Source organism: Labrus bergylta, chromosome 9 (assembly GCF_963930695.1).
Source record: "Labrus bergylta chromosome 9, fLabBer1.1, whole genome shotgun sequence".
NCBI lineage: Eukaryota > Metazoa > Chordata > Actinopteri > Labriformes > Labridae > Labrus > Labrus bergylta.
In genome coordinates this window covers 28,287,941-28,308,568 of record NC_089203.1, presented here as the reverse complement: position 1 = coordinate 28,308,568, position 20,628 = coordinate 28,287,941, and the positions used below count along the sequence as shown (strand labels likewise).

The 20,628-nt window shown below is 41.2% G+C and overlaps 1 protein-coding gene across 11 annotated transcripts in view; it reads left to right on the top strand.

The window, feature by feature from the left end:
- The window catches only part of rapgef2b (Rap guanine nucleotide exchange factor 2b), a 127,067-nt gene that overhangs the window by 46,402 nt on the left and 60,037 nt on the right, over positions 1–20,628 (top strand). For 10 of the 11 annotated variants that reach the window (XR_010666918.1, XR_010666916.1, XR_010666914.1 and 7 more), the window contains exon 5: positions 17,144–17,219. Coding sequence is in view for 2 of the 11 variants with exons in the window: in XM_065959002.1 (XP_065815074.1) it covers positions 17,144–17,219 (76 nt within the window). In the remaining 9 variants the exon portion in view is untranslated. Of the gene's footprint in view, positions 1–9,641; positions 9,981–17,143; positions 17,220–20,628 lie in introns of those variants that run through there. The other variant, XR_010666919.1, reaches the window with a different exon arrangement.

The following is a 20,628-nucleotide window of genomic DNA, read 5'->3' as shown; positions in this document are numbered from 1 at the left end:
ACTCGAGGACTGAGTTGATCCTGCTAACTGTGGATGTTTTTGTTATTTCTGAGACACCAACAACGACCCTCTTCCTACTTCCACATATCGTGCAGCTCAGAGGATGAAACGGGCCGGTGCTGCTCCGATATGGCGGTTGTTGAAGCGACAGGAGGCGTTTGGTAAAATGTAATCATATAACGGTCCACTTCCTTGTTTGAGCACGGTTGTGTTTGCATCTCCACACATGAACCGGACTTTCAGGTCTTAAGCGGACTCTGATCCGGGCCCGGGTCCCGAATGTGAAACCCCCCTAACCCTAAGGAGATAAATGCTCAGTGATTTCTCAACTTTTGTTTCCAAAAGTTTTTTCCACAGAACGAAATGCAAATGTGTTCAATCTTCAACATTTAGCAGCAGATTGGCACACATACAGGATATCAGTTTGCTCTACTTTCTGGTATAATCCTTAAAAAAAACAAAAACCCTGATGTCCCAGTTTGACCAGTACACAGCAGATCTGCTTCTCTCAGCTAACAGAAGAATGCTGCGATTGTGAGATGCATTTTATTGCGAGGAACCAGAGATGGCATCGGCATAACTTTCCCACATGTGTTGAAGAACAAAGACATTCACAGTGTCTCTGTTGAATAAACGCTCTCTGTGGCTTCCCAGGAAAAGATCTGAATGAGAAGAGATATAGGAAGACGGCATGAAATGCAAACTGATGTGGCAAACAAGATACACAAATATTCTCATGACTAAAAAAAACAAAAAACAGACTCTCTTTCATAAATATTCAGTAACAGTATCACAAAAATACCACACACTATCCTCCACATGCTCAACACAGCGTTCTCTGCCACTTGGCAAGTTAGAAAAAGACAAAAAAAAAGAAATATCATTGCTCCAAAATGTATAAATATTCAATCTTCATGTGTTTATAGAGTCACATTATAGCTAAACACAGAAAGCAAACAGGGAAGAGGATGCAAGCCACCTCAGTAAATCCAGTTCACAGTAGTGAGTAGATCTGGTTCTATGGCGGACAGTGAAAAAGCATCTGATGCTATGATGACATTTTTTACCCTGATAGAAATGCTGTAATTTGACAATATTTATATAAGAGTGGAAAAGTCGTACTAACAAGCAGAAATAAGGATGAAGCGGCGTGCACGACCTCACACAGATTGGGTGATTTACATGTCTTCATCCCCCCCCTGCTCGCTCACTGCTGCAACTTTTACATTTACATTTATTTTCTCCTGTGTTCCCTAGACGGTCATTTTTTACCAATACACAAATACCTTTAAAGAGGACATATGATCCCCCTCCTCCACCTTTTCAAACAGCCCCCCTGTGGTCTAAATGAAACATCTGTGCTGTGCTTTGGTCAAAATATAACATGAATCAAGCACCAGAGGAGGTTTGTGACCCTGTATAAACCAGCTCTCTCAGAACGCTCCATTTTGGTGTGTGTGTCTCTTTAAATGCAATGAGCCCCCCCCTGAGTTTTCCACGTAGACATCGCTCCATCACTAGTGAGAATAAAAATGGCGGACCTGCAGTAAAGTTTTTCTCTATGCTGGGGGTGGAGTCCATGGGTGGAGATACCACGGGAGGGGAGGGTTTTGTTTGACCAGAATCCCACTGTGACATCACAAGTAGAGCACATTTGAAACAGAGCATTTTTCTCTGTGTTGTAAAACTTATGCAGACAACAAACAAAGGACTGGATGGGTTTATTTCACATGTTGTGGGTCAGTAGACACTCAGGTTACCCAAATAAATGTTCAACAACACTGTGGAAGTGGATTTTTAATAATATGTCCCCTTTAAGTGTTCAAAGAAAGAAAGAGAGATTGATGTCTCCAGAGCTCAACCCAGTGATAAAAATCAACAATGACAGCCTCAGTGGACTCTCCCTCCCTCCAGCTCTCAGCAGTCATCAGCACCTCTGAAGCCAAGACCCAAATGTTAAAAAGCTGTGATTTCACAAGCGGCTCTGTTACATGAACCATCTCTGTGGGCGTCTAGAAAACAATGATCTTTTTCATCCATTAGTCTTGCATAACACACACACACACACACCTACGGCCACTCAGAGCTCCGGGCCGTCCCAGCAGCTCTGTGGGGGTCGGCCGCGGTCATTCTCGGGATTCAAATGAACGTGGGAGGCATTTTAAAACAGAGGACTCGATCGGAAATGTGGCACAAAGCTGTTGCCTTTTCCTTTTTTTTTTTTTTAGATATAACCTTCTCAGTTTGACAAGGTGAGAGTGTGTGTGAGTGGGATGCCGAAGGGGGATTTGCAGGTATTGGCAGATTAAAGTTAATGCTGGACTGCAGACACTGGGGACCAGAGGGGGTTTTTAAAAATGTTTACTAAGCATTTGCTGTGAGGAAGTCAGTGCAGGAGTCCACTCTGCTCGGCTGCTTTGTTTAGAGTGACGCAAATGGTGCTGAAACAAGATTGTCTCGTTTCTGTCAACTGCACTAAATTATACCTATAATGATGCATGAACGGCAAACTGAGCCATTTCAGACAGAATCACCTTACTCACAACATCAAGCAGGAGACATTTTCATAACCATTTTATAGATTACAGCACCTGCTTGATCAATATCGTACAAAACACTTCTGAAATCTGTATTTTACTTCAGTTTGTTTAACTACTTAAACTCAGGTACCAGAAAACTTGCACCGTCAGCACATTGAAATTGTAACATTTTCCTTAAAAGCAACCCTTTGACAGTATATAGACAGCAGAGATAGTTTCTGACAGTATATTTATAGAGACCTTCTGACAGTTTTCTGTACATACCACCAAAACACTTTAGAGAGGAGGCTAATTTGCACCCACACGATTGTCTCCTCTCCCATTCCCCCGCTGGCCTGCACTCACACTGCTCCAGGACTAACTGGGCCTAAGCATGGTTACCTCTTGTACACAAAGTCCTAATACAAACACATGCATTGCTTTCCCAGATCATTAAGTGTGCATAGATTACAAGACAGGTTGACTCAAAAAATCTATAGTAAAAAAAGGGACGTGCAGTAGAGTCTGCACATCTGAGAACAACATAGATAATACTGACATTGTGTCTTATTTTGAGTCATTTTAGTCACAAACAGAACCATAATAATTTGGGTTTTCTCGATAATGGAGGCGGGTATCGATTATACTTCATGTCCAGGTTGTGTACTCGTGATTGTACTCTCATGCTCGTCAAATGAACTGGACTTTGAAGGTGAAGCGTGCTTAGGCATGGTATGGATTGCCTAGTTTTAGTGTTAGTGGTTTGGTGTGCAGGGTTTACATCTACTAACCTACCAACATGTGAAGCTGTCTTCTGTGACCTTTCCGTATTTTAAAGCCATGTTGTTTAAGTTGACTAAACTTAACTAAACCACACACAGAGCAGCGTGATGCAGTCATAAAGCCTCATTAATATGCACAGCTTTGTGGAGTACAATGAGGAGAAAAACATTGTTTAAACATCTGTCATGTTGTCAGTGTTTCCTGTAGAAAACATGAGTTTGAAGATACGGTATCAGACCGTTTTCCCACCGTGTTAGAACTGATTGGAGTATAAGTTTCACACAGCTCTGGGCTGCCATGGATGATGTATTAAAAAAACATCAGATTTGGGTGGAAGAATTGAGCAAGACATATTTCCCCAGTGACGAGGAAAGTCAGCTTTTGAAATGACACATTCAAAATGACATATTCTGATTCAAGAGATCAAGGACGTCTGGTGTCATGAAACTCACTCTGCTCTCGAGTGATAGTAATATAGTGCATGGTTTGGATCCCGTCAATCTCTCCACTTTAACTCTTGTGTTCAGGCGTAGTGACAGATTTGAATATTGAACGGTCGGTAATGAGTCGAGGCATATCTGTGTTAGAGGACTGTTCACAGCTCACTCCCAGGAAACTGTATTTTTAACATTTCTTCCTCAAAATTGTTAGTCATAAAAGTATTTTTGAATTACCATGTCGACAAGAAAAACAAAATGGGGATGGCAAAATGTCCTGAAGGGGAAATTGGTTGTGACAGGAGGAACTGAGCGGAGTCCAGCGGGACTTCCTGAAGCTTTTAAAGACGCGGTGGACTCGGGTTTCAGACCGGCCCCTGCCCAGAAACGGCCGTTCATATCTATTCTGGCAGCGAGGTTGAAAACCTGATATGCTTCCATCTTTCTCTCTCTCTCTGCCGCTCGCTGTATAGTGAGATGTGATCCGGGGGAAGAGGAATGACTCAGTCATTAAGAAGCAGAAGCTGCAGCTCTGTGCTGTATTTAACCCAGCAGCCAGTGTGAAACCAGATACAACCCAAATAAATAAATCTTTACCGAACGAGAGGACACAGATTTTAAAAACATGTAGAAACACGTCGTGCTTCATGACAACAGGCTCTGTGATCACGGCCTTCTTTCAGCTCCATGATAATTATGTCAGAAGAAGAAGAGATCATAAGACTGATCATAAGCAGACGTCATGTTGGACTCAAACCATAGTCCATCCATCCATCCATCCATCCATCCATCCATCCTTTATTTACCGCTTTTCCTGTTCGGGATTGTGTGGGTGCTGGAGCCGATCCGAGCTGTCATTGGGCGAGACACCATAGTCAAACCAAAGTCCGCCATCTTTCATCAGGGATGGCAGGATTTACCGTTCTACTTGTCGACAACAACAACATAAAAATTCTGCAATAACATTTTTTTTTATATATATATAAAGCTCAATCTGAAACTTGAATCCCTTCTTCCTTAGAAGAAGGAGGCTCTGTCTTTTGTGTTTCCATTTTGTTTGAACAGGATGAGTGTCTCTGTTTAGTTTACATGTAGTGTGTTTGTAAAGGCTGATATCACAGCTACGAGACTAAAACACAATTCTTTTAGCTCCGCCCACATGCTCAGTTAAAAAGGGATTAAGGTGCTCGTGTTGTTGCATGTGATGTCAGTAAAATGAAACTTGTTATCATCCTCCATGAGAACGGTTAGAGAAGTGAACTTAACGTCTTGTTTTGGTTAAAGATCCCTCAGTGGATTCTGGATCCAAAACAACAGGAGAAGGTAAGGAGAGGAAAACGAGACCGGCACACCGAGAAGCTCCCGTTTGAAGGATTTATGAAGAGATGTTTTTAGAGCCAACATGCTCTGACTCAGACTTGTAAGACCTCGGTGTGCGGATCTTGTTCTGCTTTTCCTTACCTATAAAAGATAATTATCACTTCACTAAATATTATATATCATTTTTTAAATAGGTAAGCAGGAGATTTCAATTTCATTTCTTTGATATGAAAATCTACCTGGTATGATAAATGTCAATTATGTTATTATGTTAAAAATACTTTACACAGGATTTAAAAAAAAAAAAAAAATATATATATATATATATATATAATCACACCTGATGTTTATTTTGTTTTACAAATGAGCCACGTCAGTTGATCTGGCCGTTATGAGGCTGTTGTGTCAATCATTGTGTGTGTGCGTGTGTGTGTGCGAGCGTGCATGACTGGTTGATCTGTATTTTACTGTTTCTATCATCAGGGATAACAGAAGGAAATGAGCTAGTTCACTAAAAGTGGTACAAAGCATCTCCTCTCTCGTGAGACTCATGTTATTTTCTTACACTGTCCCTGATTCATACAAGAGGAATAAACTAAACTAAAAAGAGAAGACCTTACTCTCTTGTTATATTGCGTCCCAAAGACCCAACATGGATCCACTGTGAGCACAGCGATACACAACAATTAGCAAAGTGTCAGTGCCAAAGGAAAAAAACATCCTTTTAACGGGCAGAGACCTCGAGCAGAACCAGACTCATGTTGGACAGACATCAGTGGACACTGTGCCGGGCTGTGAGGGAGGCAGGAAGAAAGAGATGGACAGAGAAAAAGTTTGTGTAGTCTTATTTCTCTTTATGGTTATTAGAAAGATTTTACATTTTCCAGCTTTTGACTCAGAGTTGCTTTTCTTGGCTTGTTGAGAGAGTTATTTTATAGATGATGCATAGATATAGGATGACACTGCAACTCTGTTTTCTGCAACCCTGCATTTACTTTTTTAAGTACAAACCATGTAAAACATAGAACAACTAAACCACAAAGCCTGTAAATTATTTGATTATATTTTCTAAAAACAGCAACATTAGAGAGTTAATCTGTGTTCAAATGACATGTTAAAAAAAAAAACCCTGTTTGAAATATGAATGTTGTTACAGCTCCATTGTATGAAACTTCCCCCCATGATGTACCCTTTAATAAACCCCCTACTGGTTTTACTTCCTCCTCCTCCATCCTGCTGCCTTCATGTATCATCACCATCAGCTGTCAGGACTCGGCCTCCGGTCGAACTCTGAACACTTTCCCTGATCATCAGCTGAATGTTTCGCTAACCAGAGCCTCAGCTTTTTTTTAGATGAATTAGCTCACATCAGCACACAGTTATCAGAGGAATGTCATCGTCTTTTCTCCCTGCGTGATCTGCAGGGAGGAAAGGTCAGTAGAGCTCAGATCACTTGATGACAGCCGGCAGCAGCTCGGGCCGACTCGTCTGAAGCTGACTAAGTGATTCACTCATTTATTCTCTAATTGTGCAAATACAGTTCTTACTCACCTTTCTCCAGAACTGCTCAGCTGCTGTACATCCTGTGTCATCTGAAGAAAAGACCTTCTAGGACTTAGAGTTTCATGGTCTTGTTTTTTAGATTGAAAGTTTATGTGGTTTAGAGATAGGACAGGTCCGATCTCTTCTCAGTATCAGGTCTGATAAAGTAGTTTACATATCAGATATCAGCCGATCCACATCACTGATCACGAAATATGTTTGTGCACATTCTCAGCTCGCACAGTCTCACATTGAGTCAGACTGAACTGTGTCCACAAGTCGTCTCCATGGCGACGGTCAGACAGCTCCTTAGGTATGTTTAAAAAGTACAATTCTTGCACTTCAGTTGAAAAGATTTAATTTGAAAATCCTGACGGCTGTTGCTGCTTCCTGTTTGTATGTGAAGCCAGCCTTACACATTCTAAAAACAACAACATCAATAACATTATTAGTTATGATGATAAAAGTATTAGTATTGATACAGACGTATCAGAATCGGGTCAGAACTGAAAAACAGAGGCTCGCTGAATCTCTAATGTGCTTAGTAGCGTTATTACTCCTGAGTTTGTTTTTTATTTTTACAATCATGTTTCACTTATAAAATAATTGAGCAAGAAATGAGTATTGTTTTTCTGTACACAGTTAAAAAAAATAAATGTTCCAGTTGTTGCCAAGAGCGACGCATGAGCGCTGATACCGAAATAATTCACAGGCCAACGAGTGTCTTTGAAACACTCTGTCATTAGACTTATCAAAAAATAAGTTCATTGTTTCATGATAATATTATAAGAGACTGGACCCTGAGAATGATCTGGATCATGGCTCAGTCTGAAGAAAAACACCCTCCAAACTAAAATAAGTAACTGAGTGCAAAGACACAATCCACAGACTTTTATACATTTAAATCTGATTATTTAGCTTTTAGCTTTCTTGGATATCATTCTGATCTTTGATTGAATAGAAACCCTAAGATTTAAATCAAAATCATAGAGGTGTAGTTATTTTCAACGTTCAGCAGGAAGGTTTAATGATGATGTTCTGGCGAGTTGCATGATGGGAGTTGTAGGAAGCAGACTTTTGTAGGCTTTATTAAAAGAGTAAAAGTGTAAATCATGATATCTGACTCTCTGCTGCCTCCATGATTATCACATACTTTTTATGAAGTTCATTTTTTCTATCCTCCCAACTCTCTAGAAAAAAACCAAAAAACTCTTCAATGATGGTTAAATATTGACAAGAGCTGCCAGGAGCCAATTACGTTTGTTTTTTCCTCCCCCAGTAAATCAGTTGTAAGTCTAATCCTTCATCCGCTCGCTCTGCTGCCTGCTCATTAAGACGTGAGCTCGACATTCAGACGAGGATCAGCGCTGATCCACGACGGTGAAAATCTGTGGCCCGAGTTAGAAAGTACGAGGCGAGTGGCTGGAGAGGCTGCTTGGACATTACATGACATCTATTTATATAGTTGACCTGTGAGAAGGAGTGCATTTATTTCCCTTTATTTAAAGAACCCCATGAAATTCAAAATACATTTTTCCAGTTTTCCTCCAGTGTTCCTGTGTTAGGAAGTGTTATCTGAGTATTTCTTTTACATATTTTCTCTTCCAACATTTAATTGTCTGATGACTCATCCTGCACTCAGATGTGTTTATTAATCATTCAACAAATTAAAACGATTTCTTTCTAATCTACCGATACAATCAAATTCATCCTAACGTTATGTCCCGCCTTCTATCTTGTCATTGGTTCTTTCCCGTCTCAGTTGGACGTACTTCACAAACAGCACTTACATACTTCTCTAGTTCCTTTAATTGGGGTAAATGTACATTTATCAGAATAACAGCTGTAAAAAAAAAAAACACAGGTTAGCTGGACGGCTAGTTTTATTAGCAGTCCCTTTGCCTGTTGTTGTTGTTGTTGTTGTTATTGTTGTTGTTTTGAGGCGTTTTGGACTCAATAGGAGAAAAAACTGGAATAATGTGTTATAAAATATACAAAAAACAAGTTTCTAATATGCCGCTTTTATCATAGAAGAGAAATGATACTTAGTGAAGCATTTTCATTTCAAATACTTTGCATACGGGGAAGTCTAAATGCTAATAGGCTGAAAATGCTTCCAAAAAGTCTAAATCTCATGAGCTGAGTAAACAACCAGCTGGATTGTTCTACACAAGTTTCAGTAACACGAGCTGCTTATTCTTGTTTATTGATCTGAACAAGGCTGAGTATTTAGCTCGTAGACAGATGCATACAGCATTCACAAAAATGTTCTATTCTTTTATGATTCCAAGTGTTTTAAAAACGATAAAACCGTTGTTGTTATTTTAGTGATGATTGTGTCAAAAAGTACTGAAACTAAAAAAGAACTAGATCTGTCATATTTTAAACTGAAAGCAGCCTCGAGCAAAACACAACGCGCTCTATTTAGACTCTGCTGGAGTTTGCCTGCTAATATTTATTCATTAAGAACAATAAATTCTTAAAGACAGGGACAGGCTTTGTGAAATTAGCATTAGCTATAGATGTTGTGGTGCAGTGCATTGGAGAAATTGTTGCTCAGTTCTCCACATATATACTGCATCAGTCAAAAACACCAGAGAAAAAAAAACAACCCAATTTTGTGGGTCTAGCTTATTTTTTTGTTGCTGTAGCATCCAAACAGGGATCACATTTTGTGTAGTTTTCAGATCTATACTTCAAAATCAGGTATCGTTACAACCCTAATTCATACTCTAGAGTTAGCTTTTAAAGTGCTTAAAATTCATCAACAACAAAAAAAAAATATGACGACAGGAAACGACATAAATCAACAAGAAAAAAGACAAGATCAAGATTTTAACCTGAAATCTATAAAATATACACAAGTCTTTAAAAAACAAACAGATTGTCGTGCAACTGATTTTAAAAGTTCATGAGAAACTTTTACTGACGGGGGGGAACATGCACAACTCCCCACCTCCCTCCATACTACACAAGAACACACACACACACACACCCACACCCCTCCCTCTCACTCAGCGTAACTCTGTAACAGGAAGTGAGTCGTACGCTGGAATGCGGGCTGCAGTCAACTCACCACATTACACACAGTGAGCGAGCGAGAGAGAGAGAGAGAGAGAGAAAGGGGGCAGAGCCATTTGGACAGAGGCTGATCCGCACACACATTCACTTCCAGAGCGACACACACACAGTCCCGTTTCTCCCCACACACTCGGCAGCAGTGGGGTGTGTGTGTGCGCAGGACGATATGCCGCGGTCACACCAAAGTGTCAGGACTTTGGAACTCGATTGTTGGACTTAGCGTGGACTAACAGCGGGAGACATCCTCTTATCTTCTCAGGTGTTGGTGTCACTGTGAGGGCAGTCTGGAGCGACGGGGGTGAGTGTCCACACACACCACAGCAGCAACCTCACACTCCTCTGCCTGGACACACTACACCCAGTGTGTGTTCTTTTAGCTTGTAATTTAAAAAACCTGACTCGTCTCCGAGCCAGGAGCTGGTTGCAGTAAAACCTTCAAGTCTGGAATGTGAAACACGTCTCTGATGTTATTTTGGATTTGACAGTGTGCAGTGTGTGCTGCCAGTTTAAAGGGGTGTGTGTGTGTGTGTGTGTGTGTGTGTGTTCTTCATGTTTCGGAGGGTTAGACAAGACTTTTGGCAACTTTGAAACCAAAACAAAGATGGAGCTCAGACTGCGGGGGGAGAATGTGTGTAAAAGCGGATGATGATGATGGATTGATTTATCTCTAGGAAAAGTTTTCAGCAAAGTTGTCACTCTTAAATCCCTCTCTTCCGTCTTTATGTCACGACGTTGGAAGCAGAAGAAGTCAATCACACATTCTGGATCTTCAGTGTCAGCTTCTATTTCAGAATCAGCGGGGGGGGCAGGAAAGGTTGAGGGGATGTGTTGTGGCCATGCAGTCCCTCCGAGGTATTCTGTGTATGTTTTCAGGTTGAGAGGTCGTTTTGATGGTCGGTCTGTAGCAGCTCTGAGGGGATGGTGTTAGTAAACCCTTCAAGCCTGTCTGCTGTTTTCATTTATTTAACATTCACGAGCGCTCACTCTCCTGAAGCTCTGACCTTCCCTTCCCTCCTTCCTCTCTGCGCTCTCCGTCTAAAACTCTTGCATAACCATGGGAGTTTAATCTTTGTCCTTCTTAAGGGTCCGGTGTGTTGAAAAAGCCGGTGTGCGCTCTCACCACTCACTCAGTTAAATGGCTTAACAGTGTGAAGCCCCCCCCCCCCCCCCTCCTCCTCCTCCAGCTCAGACCGGGGGTACAGATTAGGGATTGCACTGGTTCACTCAGACAGCAGAATGGATCCGAGGCTTTGGCGGTTGGGGCTGCCGGGCTCACAGAGTGAAAGGCCGGCGATGCATGTGGAATGACATTCCCGTCGCCCAATGCTTGTTTTATAACGGGGGAGCTGTCAGTCAGTCAACTGAGGGAGAGCTTCAGGATTTAAACTGAGATACTGACTGATGAAACCAGGACGTAGAGTTTCTGGAGGCCTTTAATGTAAGACATTTTGTACAGGAGCTTTAAAGAGAGGTTATCAATATTTGTTAGTTTTTAATGATCGATGGTAACAAAAAGAACTAAATCTTTAAATATACACTCAAGCTCTACGGTCATATTTTGAACCGAAAGCTGCCGTGAGCGAAAGAAAAAATAGCGAAATGCTGGCAGCTTATTTGTTCAACTCGGACCGTGTTGAGGAGCTTGTTGACATTTTTGGTAGTTCAAAAAGAAAATAGATTACCCAGTATTTGAAGTGTAGGACTTGGTACCAAAATGGGGTGGTTGTGGCTCGGTTGGTAGAGTCGGTCGTCTCTCAACAGGAAGGTTGAGGGTTCGATCCCCAGCTCCTGCAGCAACATGTCCGATGTGTTCTTGGGCAAGACGTTTAACCACAAGTTGCTCTGTGATTCGTCAGTGGTGTATGAATGGGATTAGTTACTTCAGTGTGTGAATGTGTAGGTGTGACCTGCGGTGTAAAAGCGCTTTGAGGCGTCAGAAGACTAGAAAAGAAATCTACAAGCTCAAGTCCACTTACAAAAACAGGTATCCCTATTGTTCCACTTCTAAGTTTAAACTTCTGGTATTGCAACAACTCTTTATTAACGTGTGCATACTTCATAGTTTGAAATACTTTCCACTGATTTTTTTAAGTGCAGCTAAATGAAAGATGTTTTACAGTTAAAGTTGAAAGTTGGTTTCAAAATAAACAAAAATATACACCGAGTCAACCCACCTTACTTTTGAAATAAAAGGTCTTAAAGCTCCAGTGAGGATCTTTCGGGTAATGTTGATTTTGACCCCTGTGGACAAAGCAGCACCTCTTATCTCTTTTGAATGTCGTCATTTTGAACGATATTAATCAGACTTTATTGTAACGGTCGGATATATTACTCATGGGGAATCTTTCAGGCTGAATAAAGGCAGCGTGTAGTTACCCTCTTTGTCCTGCACCTACACCTTTGCTTATGTAGGTCATACAGAGGCGTCTGTGTTGTATTCAGTCTGTTTCATAACCAGTGAAAAACCTTTCACAGGAGCTTTAATGCAGACGTGAGAAGGTAAGGAATGTTCTCTAAACCTTTTCGTTGATCCAGGACTCTTGTTTTGTCTTTCATTTCCTGGTTATGAATTTTACATTTCAGTGACAGGCAGAGGTTATCCAACAAGATAAGACAAGTAGGTTAGTGACCCAATGATGTCATCTGAATGTCATCGTTATGCAACAAGCGCTGCTCCATGCCAGCTGCTTTTTGGTCAATATCCCCCTTTTAAAGGAATAGTGTTAGATCATACATGTTTAGTGAAAGCTTAGATTACATCTCATTTAAAGACCGGGTATAATAATATACAAAATGCTGTTAATGGACGATGTAGAACTCCAGTACAACAACGTAATGTGGTGTCACTTTAGCTAAAAACACTTTGAAGAAGCATCCATCCTTTGTTTGGATGCGGCTGTGGCTCAGTTGGTATAGCCGGTCGTCTCTCAACCGGAGGGTCGATCCCCAGCTGCTGCAGCTCCTTGGGCGACACACTTAACCACAGGTTGCTCCTGCTGCTTCCTTGGCAGTGTGTGAATGTGTATGAATGGGATTATTTACTTCTGATGGTCTCTTTACTCAGCAGCCTCTACCATCAGTGTGTGAATGTGTGACCTGCGGTGTGAAAGCACTCTGAGTAGATAGATAGATAGATAGATAGATAGATACTTTATTGATCCCGAGGGGAATTCAAAGCATCCAGTAGCAGGTTACAAAGACGTACATGACATGAAACATTAAATTAAACCACAAAACCGACGCCTCCCCCCCCCCCTCCCATACATATATGTTAACCTGAAAAAAGATTTAAAGAATACCACTAAATGAATCCAAATTTTTTTTAGCAATGTTTAAAAAGAAGAAAATGATTAAATAACAGTCAGTGCAAACATTAAAGGTGTGATTTAAATAATTGTGAGGTTAGCTTTAAAAAATAAAAAAAATAAAAAAAACACCCATTAAAATCTTTAAAACAAATACGACAGGGATGGAGCTACTGGATATGCGGCCACTCGCGTCGGCGCCGGAAGTCTCAAGTGTAGTCAGAAGACCAGAAAAGCGCTTTACAAGCTCAAGTCCAAACTCCAGTATGATGTGAATGCAGCATTAATCTGCTCTACCTCTCTGTTTGTCACATTTGATCTACTTGTTAATATCTAGGTTGTTTATATTTGTCTTGGGTTTAACTGTCTGTGTACTCTATACATCTCAGTGTATGTTGCCTGTGTTGTAAGAATTCCCCAGGGAGGTAAAGATAAGGATTTCTCAACATCGGTTTATGAAATAGTGCCCCACATAGCGCTGCATTTTCGGAGAGAAAAGTATGTCAAGAGATAATCTTTGCATGCTGCTCCGCTCTCGTTTGAAAATGAGTTACATACCTGCTCAAGCATCTGGCACCGTCTTATCTTTTCTTACGCTCTTATCTGGCTCTGTGAGTTTGTCAGCCAACATACACAACTCTAGTTCTCAGGGGCAGAACCACAGCATCAACGTATGGACCTGAACATCCTCACTGCTGAATTATTCAGAACAAGTAGATCTGTGCGCGCACACACACACACACACACACACACACACACACACACACACACACACACACACACACACACACTGTCTGCTGCATCATTTGACGAGATAATACAATTTCAATATTTGCACGGGTCGATCTCTGCAGAGTTGATTTTCTGCAGAGATGCCGAAACTCCCAAATCCATCCAAACATCAGCTGGGGAAGCTCAAATGTTTGTTTAAGACTTATAATATTTGTTGTCTAATATACTCCTCCCCCCCCCCCACACGGCAGGTTCTTGTACTTGATATTTGCGGGCGACTAGTCACTCAGCGGCGTTAGCTTTAATCTCCAAACAAGACACTTTTTGTGTTAGAAGAACCCCTCCCACCCCCTCACTCTGCACTTCTATAATCCCTTCTTTAATATCTCACACTGCCAATGGCGTTGGCTTCCACCAAAAAAAATGGAGGATTGGATTACTCATGTTAGGAATGCAATAGAGGAACATGACAGAACATGCCTCTTTGGTGTTTGCATTTTGGTGGCCTAACGCGTTTTGTGATGCATGATGGGGCGGGAATCACTGCTCTCCCTTTTTCCACAGGAAGAGAGCCATGCAACAGGATCAGAGCCGGTACCGACTCTAAAATAAAAAACAGATCAAAAAGCTACTCGTTCGTTTTCTCTGAAGCTGCTGCCCGGCTGACAAATCATCTTTGCTGGAAATGAGTTGCAAAAAAGAACTCGCAGCGTTTTGTCTTCTTGTGAGAATGTGAAAGTACAAGAGTAAGCGCTCTGTACTTTGGCCCCCCCTTGGTGGAATTCAGGCTTGTGCATGTTGGGGATCCAAGCAGAGTTAAAACGCATTAAACAGAAGCTCAGGCAAAGCAAACAAGCCACCATCAGCATTAACCCTCTCACTGCCTGTTTTCCACCGTCCGGGGTCACTCACTGTTTGCTTTGATTCTAGTTCAAACTTCAGCAGTTAGTTCACTGATCATCACGTTGACTGATTTCACAAACTCTTGTTTTCGAGGCATCAGAAAGTTGACACATTAGTGGAGTCAAAGTGCAGCTCCGGCAGAGAAAACAACAGAAGGGCTGACAAAAGAGGAAAAAAAACCACAAAAACCCAACAAAGGCTTTTCTGTGAAAGGAGGCCGAAAGAGAAGAGCAGCGCAAGCTAAACTCACTCTTTAATAAAAGGTAACACAAACAAATCATTATTTGCTCTCAGCCAGGTATCACCAGCTCTTTGCAGCCGGCCGGTGTGCTGGTGTTTATGTTCCAGTGTGACCAATATGTCTGCCCACAACATGCAGCCACAAGCCCAGGGCTCCAAAGCATTTAGGCCATGCTGCGCCTGAGGTCTGCACCTGTCTGTGAGATTGATGAAAGCTGTCACCTCCACACCCCCCCCCTCCAGGTCAGGTAGCCACATAACACCAACGCTCACTGCTCACTTCAACTGTGAACAACAAGGAAAAACCTTCTACTCCCAGTGTTACTCACTTTGTCTCACACACACACACACAGACGTTTCAGAACAATCACTTCAATGCCTCCACTGGCCTCGTTAAACTGGCCCAGTTTATGAATACAGAAACAATGAGTCCAGTACTAGATTTTTAATTCCTGTTCCAATTATTCATCACCTTATTTTCTTTTTCGGAAATGTCCAAACGTTTTAATAATCCATCACAACTTCAGTCACACTTCCTGCTTTGTTCAACCAACAGTCCAAGTTTATCTGTTAAAAAATGCTGGATTCATTCCCTTGATTAGATTTTATTGGATGAATGGTGGAATGAAAAATACATCAGGAAATATATCAAATGTAATAAGTCAAATGTATATTTCATATACTATATTAGATATGAGAGAAATCTGATTAGCAGGGCTTCAACTAACTACCTGGATTGGATTTGATTTATAAACAGTTTGGTTGCAAATCATTTCATATACAATCTACAGATCTATCAAACCTTTTTTAATCTAAGCCCATGCCCAGATTGATGTTTTTAAACTGATTTAATAAAACCAGAGGTTTCCAATATAATGTTGACTTTTGAATTGAATTGAATTTCTTTACTTGAAAGGGATGATGCAATGGATGGATGGATAGAAACAGACTTTATTGATCACAAACTGGGAAGTTGTGGATGTGATGTAGCATAATGTGTCCTAGTTCCAATACAGAGCATGAAACTGCACAGATAGTTTATTGAGCTTTTTAATTCTTAACTCTCGCTCCGAGGTGGAAACGTTTTGAGAAGTTGAGCCCAGTGAATTTGAGACATTCTCTATAGAAGAAAAAACTGAACCAATCGATTATCCACATTGCAGACAATTCACTTCCTGTTGAAGCTCCATCGATCAATATGTTTTTTAATGCCTCCAAAGCTTATTGTTATAACTTTTTTATTTGTATGAACTTCACCCACCCACCCTCTTGCTCCCTCTCCCTCCCTTTCCAAACCTGGCGCAGTGAGCCGGGGATCCAGCCGAAGAGTTCTGCCTTTTAATAAGACAGTTTTTTTCTTACCACTGTAACTTTTGCTGCTTTGCTAAAGTGCTCATGATGGATAGGTCGGGTCTTTGTAACATAACAAAGAGTAAGATCTTTACCTGCTTTTTGTAAAGTGTCTCGTGATAGCACTTGTTATGAGTTGACGCTATACAAATAAAAATTGATTGATTGATTGATGTCCTCTCAGCTCTTTAAATGATGAACAAATGAATGTTTTTTCATCTTCAAGCCCACCTTGACTGAATGTTCATTTCAAGCGGAGTCCCTCACTTGCAGGACTAAATGCTTCTGAGTCTAAATAATTCTCAGCAAAGATGCAAAAAACCTGATAACAATCTGTGCCCTAAGAGTCGCTTGAGTTTATTTTACTAAACAATCAGCAAACCAACAAGAGGTGGGGTCACATTCAGGATCCAGAGATGTTAAAAATAACAAACAAGGAAGTCGTTGTGTCTCTGCACCGAGGTCTTTCATGGACAAAGACTTCATTCTTCATCAAACCCACAAGTTGGATCTTCCACATGCTCAGAATTTCCACGCTTCCATTGCTCTAGACATTTTAGTCTCTGCTCGTTTTTAATACCTCTCAAGTCCCCCTCCTCATTAAGAGCGAGGCATACTGTACAAAACTGTGACATCATGAAAGTGGACTTTTCCAGAGGCGGTGTTTCCCTTCAGGTGGGAGTGGTGACATCTGAAAGGAGAAACTGTCCTCTCAATGCTGCTCTGTTCAGCGTTTTTAAATAGATATTCCACTCTGTGTTTTGAAAATGTTGGCCAGGGAGTTACTTCTGTTTTTTGCTTTTTTGGCCGTCACTGTGAGAGGCATGCATGTAGAAATGAAGAGACTGTGCAGGGGGAAGAATAATCTGCTTCTGTCGGGGTGAACGCTGACTTCTGAATACTTCCTTCTCTCTTCACTTTTCCGTTTTAGTTTTGGGAAGCGATCAGCCGGCAGCCTTCGACGCGGATGTGAGTGCATCGTCCTGGAACCGTCAGAGATGATTGTGGTGAGTCCTATTTTTCCAGCTTTTAGCGCACAAGTGTCAAAGGCAACACCTCATACACACACCTAAACCTAACAAGCCAAATTAAATACTCAGAAGTAAATGTTCATTTTGAAATGGACAAATCTCTTTTCCGTTATTAAACCAGAGAGAATTTAGGGACAGCATGCACTTACCAACCAAACTTGTATCTATAATTTTTGTATTTCAGACCAATCATCCGTCTCATATGTTGGTAACACATGCACTTCACTTTCCTACAAAATTCAATTCCCCTGTGTCCTTATCTTAAATGAGTTTTCTGGCTTCAAGTAAAGCAGCGGTGTGTGTTACCTGAAGTTAGCATACTGCTAAATTACAATATTGATTCATTCTTCCTCATGTGGATCACCAATCCAGCAGCTGTAATGTGGACTAACATCCTCGAGAGTTCACCCTTTGATGTGTTGTTCTAATCTGTGTTAAGTGCCACCGATCAACATGTCATCAGCACTTTAAAGCACAGCTGTATTTAACCGTGTCTTTGCTGGAGTCCTTCCAGCATGAGGTCGCCCGAGTGCAACGCTGATAGAAAGTCTGACCCAGTTTTACGGTAAATCAAACTGTTGGCTCGCACCCTAGAAGTTTGCCGAGAACAAATCGTTCCCCGTCTCAGGGGGGCGCAGACTGGCGAGAGGTACAGCAGCACGATAAACGCTCATGTGTTGAACAGAAAGTCCTCTGAGGCTGCAGGTCAGATGATGATAGTCTGCTCGAATAAGGAACACTGTGAAGATCTAAAAACAAGCTGTTTTTGTAAGAGATCTGGGAGAAATAGTGCAAACATGCATAACATATAGTCGCTGCCACTTTGAGTCTGTTCATTAAAAGACACTTTATATCTGAGCAGGAAGCCTTCAGGCTACAAGACGACAGGAAATGAGTTCCTAACAGAAGAATCTGAATTTCTGTTTTGAGAAGTTTTGTCATTCTTAAAGCCAAAAGTCTGAACACTTCATGAAGAATGTTACAGATTATTATGCATCTGTTGGACATGTATCCACCAGTAAAATAACTGTGTTTGAATTATAATAACTTTATTTATATGGCTCCTTTAAAACATGTTTACAAAGGGATTATTTGAAACACAAGGAAAAGTAAGAAAGCAGAGACACTCAAACACAAGAGAACTAAAAACTAAAGACAACAAACACAAAACAAGAACCAAATAGCAAAAGAACCCAACTACTAAAACATCTAACCAACGTAATTAAACCAAACATCACAAGAACTTCAGAAAAGTAGCCGGAGCAGCAGGATGCTTTATTAAGTCAAAGTCGTCTTTACTCTCAATGTTTGCCATATGTACTTGACATGCAGAGGAATCAACAATGGTTGAAAAAAATCCATCATCAAGGATTAACAACTCACAGGGAAAGTTACAGTAGGTTATTCCAATCAGATTATTTTCATGGAATAATCTGTAGATTTTAATTATGGACGAACATCGCTGTAAAAAGTTGTGAAAACTATCTTCAGCTGTCCATAACTTAAAAGTATAATGTTTAATATACAGTTTAAAATGGAAGCAGGAGATCCTTACCATAAGGTGGAAGCAAGAAAATGTGTTTTTGACCTTTCCCCTTTAACAACTCCAACAAAGGAGTAAACAGAGCGCTGACATATAAACGTGTGTTTGGATTCCGTCATGGCAACATGCTGAATCAGACAAACTCAACAAGAGCTTCTGATGAACAAAGAAACATAGACAACTATTGAAATAATGAATTCCTATCACACCAATTATAGACTGAATGGTTACGACGAACAGAGTAGAGATACATAGTTTCATTAAAGTCGATTTCCCATCATTACTTCCACAAATCCAGCCTCATGAGAGCAAAAATGAAGCGGTTTGATAAGAAAAGTAGAGGCTGAAACATGCACTCGGTTAATTCTTTGTTTGGGACACGGTGAGTTGTGTGACAGTGACCACAGCTGTGCAAATATTTTGAACCACCTCAGCCTCCAGAGCTGAACACACGGAGGCAAAATAAATCAAATGCATAACACCACTTACTTGAATTTTGCTAAATTACCATTTTCACACCAGAAAAATCACACATGGCATGCAGCACCCACACACACTCACTACACCGCCATTTCTATAACACATAAAAGAATCCACACTTTGCCTTTAAAGGGACACATGAGCAGGAACACACATCATGTCAGTGTGGTGCTCCTGCTGCAGTCTCTCTCACATGCTGTAATATCTTTGTGTCCATGAATGTGCATCTTAGAAAAGGGGGGGGGGGGGTGTTCTCTGTAAACTGAGCTATCAGCTTCTCACAAACCCCTCGGTAATAACACCCTCTACTCGCTGCAGACACTCTCTGGCCTTCTGCTTTGATCGGTGCCAAGCCCACCCTATAATCACTGAGGAGGGTGTGTGTGTTGTGAGGATATATATATATATATAAACGTATAGATTGACCCGTGCTACAAGTTGTAGCAGCGCACACACACATAGTTACAAACTTGAGCGTCAATATCAAGAACAAAAATAAGCCTCTCACATGTCCATACTTTACACACACATACACACACACTGGATGCATGTGCACGTGTGTGAGATTTGCAATTAGACACACAATCACACTTGTGCTCTCTCTCCTCTCTCGCTCACACAGCTCCCCTGCCGTTGTCATGGCAGCACTTGGTACGGCAGAGGGAGATTTTTTTTTTTTAGTGTTGTAATCCCAAAGGCTGAGCGCTGCTGTGAAATGTGAAGCCGCAGTGAAAGTAGCGAGCAAAGAGGAACGGGTCCAAACAAACAAAAAAAACTGAAGAAGAAGAATTTGTCATTCCATCATGACCCACAAATTGGTGCCATTTAAAGTAACCAAAATTGTAAATATGACTTCACTGTTTTCTGTGCCAGTTTCCACTTGGGAAAAAAATGTGTTTTTTTTCCCCCTCCTTCCTCCCTCATTAAAATGCAAACATGGGGTTTTATCTTGTTTTAACATGTGATTTCTCTGTGGTTGATAAACCTTTAACAGACAACAGAGAGATGAGCTCCTCTCTCTCCCTCCATCACACTCTCGTTCTCTTCATCACACAGCTGTCAATCAATCAGCTTCCTCTTTGACTCCTGCTTCTTCACTCAGCCGTGTGCTCCTTCCTCCTTCTCTGCCTCTCTCTCTTTTTGTGTGTGTTTTTGAGCACCCTTTGACGTAGGTGTGCACGGCGCAACCCACACTCGCTTCTATTTTTACGCAACGAGAGGGGCGGGAGGTATGGAGGAGGAGGAGGAGGAGGAATCAAAGATAAGAGTATAGAAGGGTTTTTTTTTTGGAATAAGTGTGAGTGTTTTGAGGGGGAGGAGGAGGGTGTGAATGAAAACGAAGATAGTCACTCCCCCCTCTTT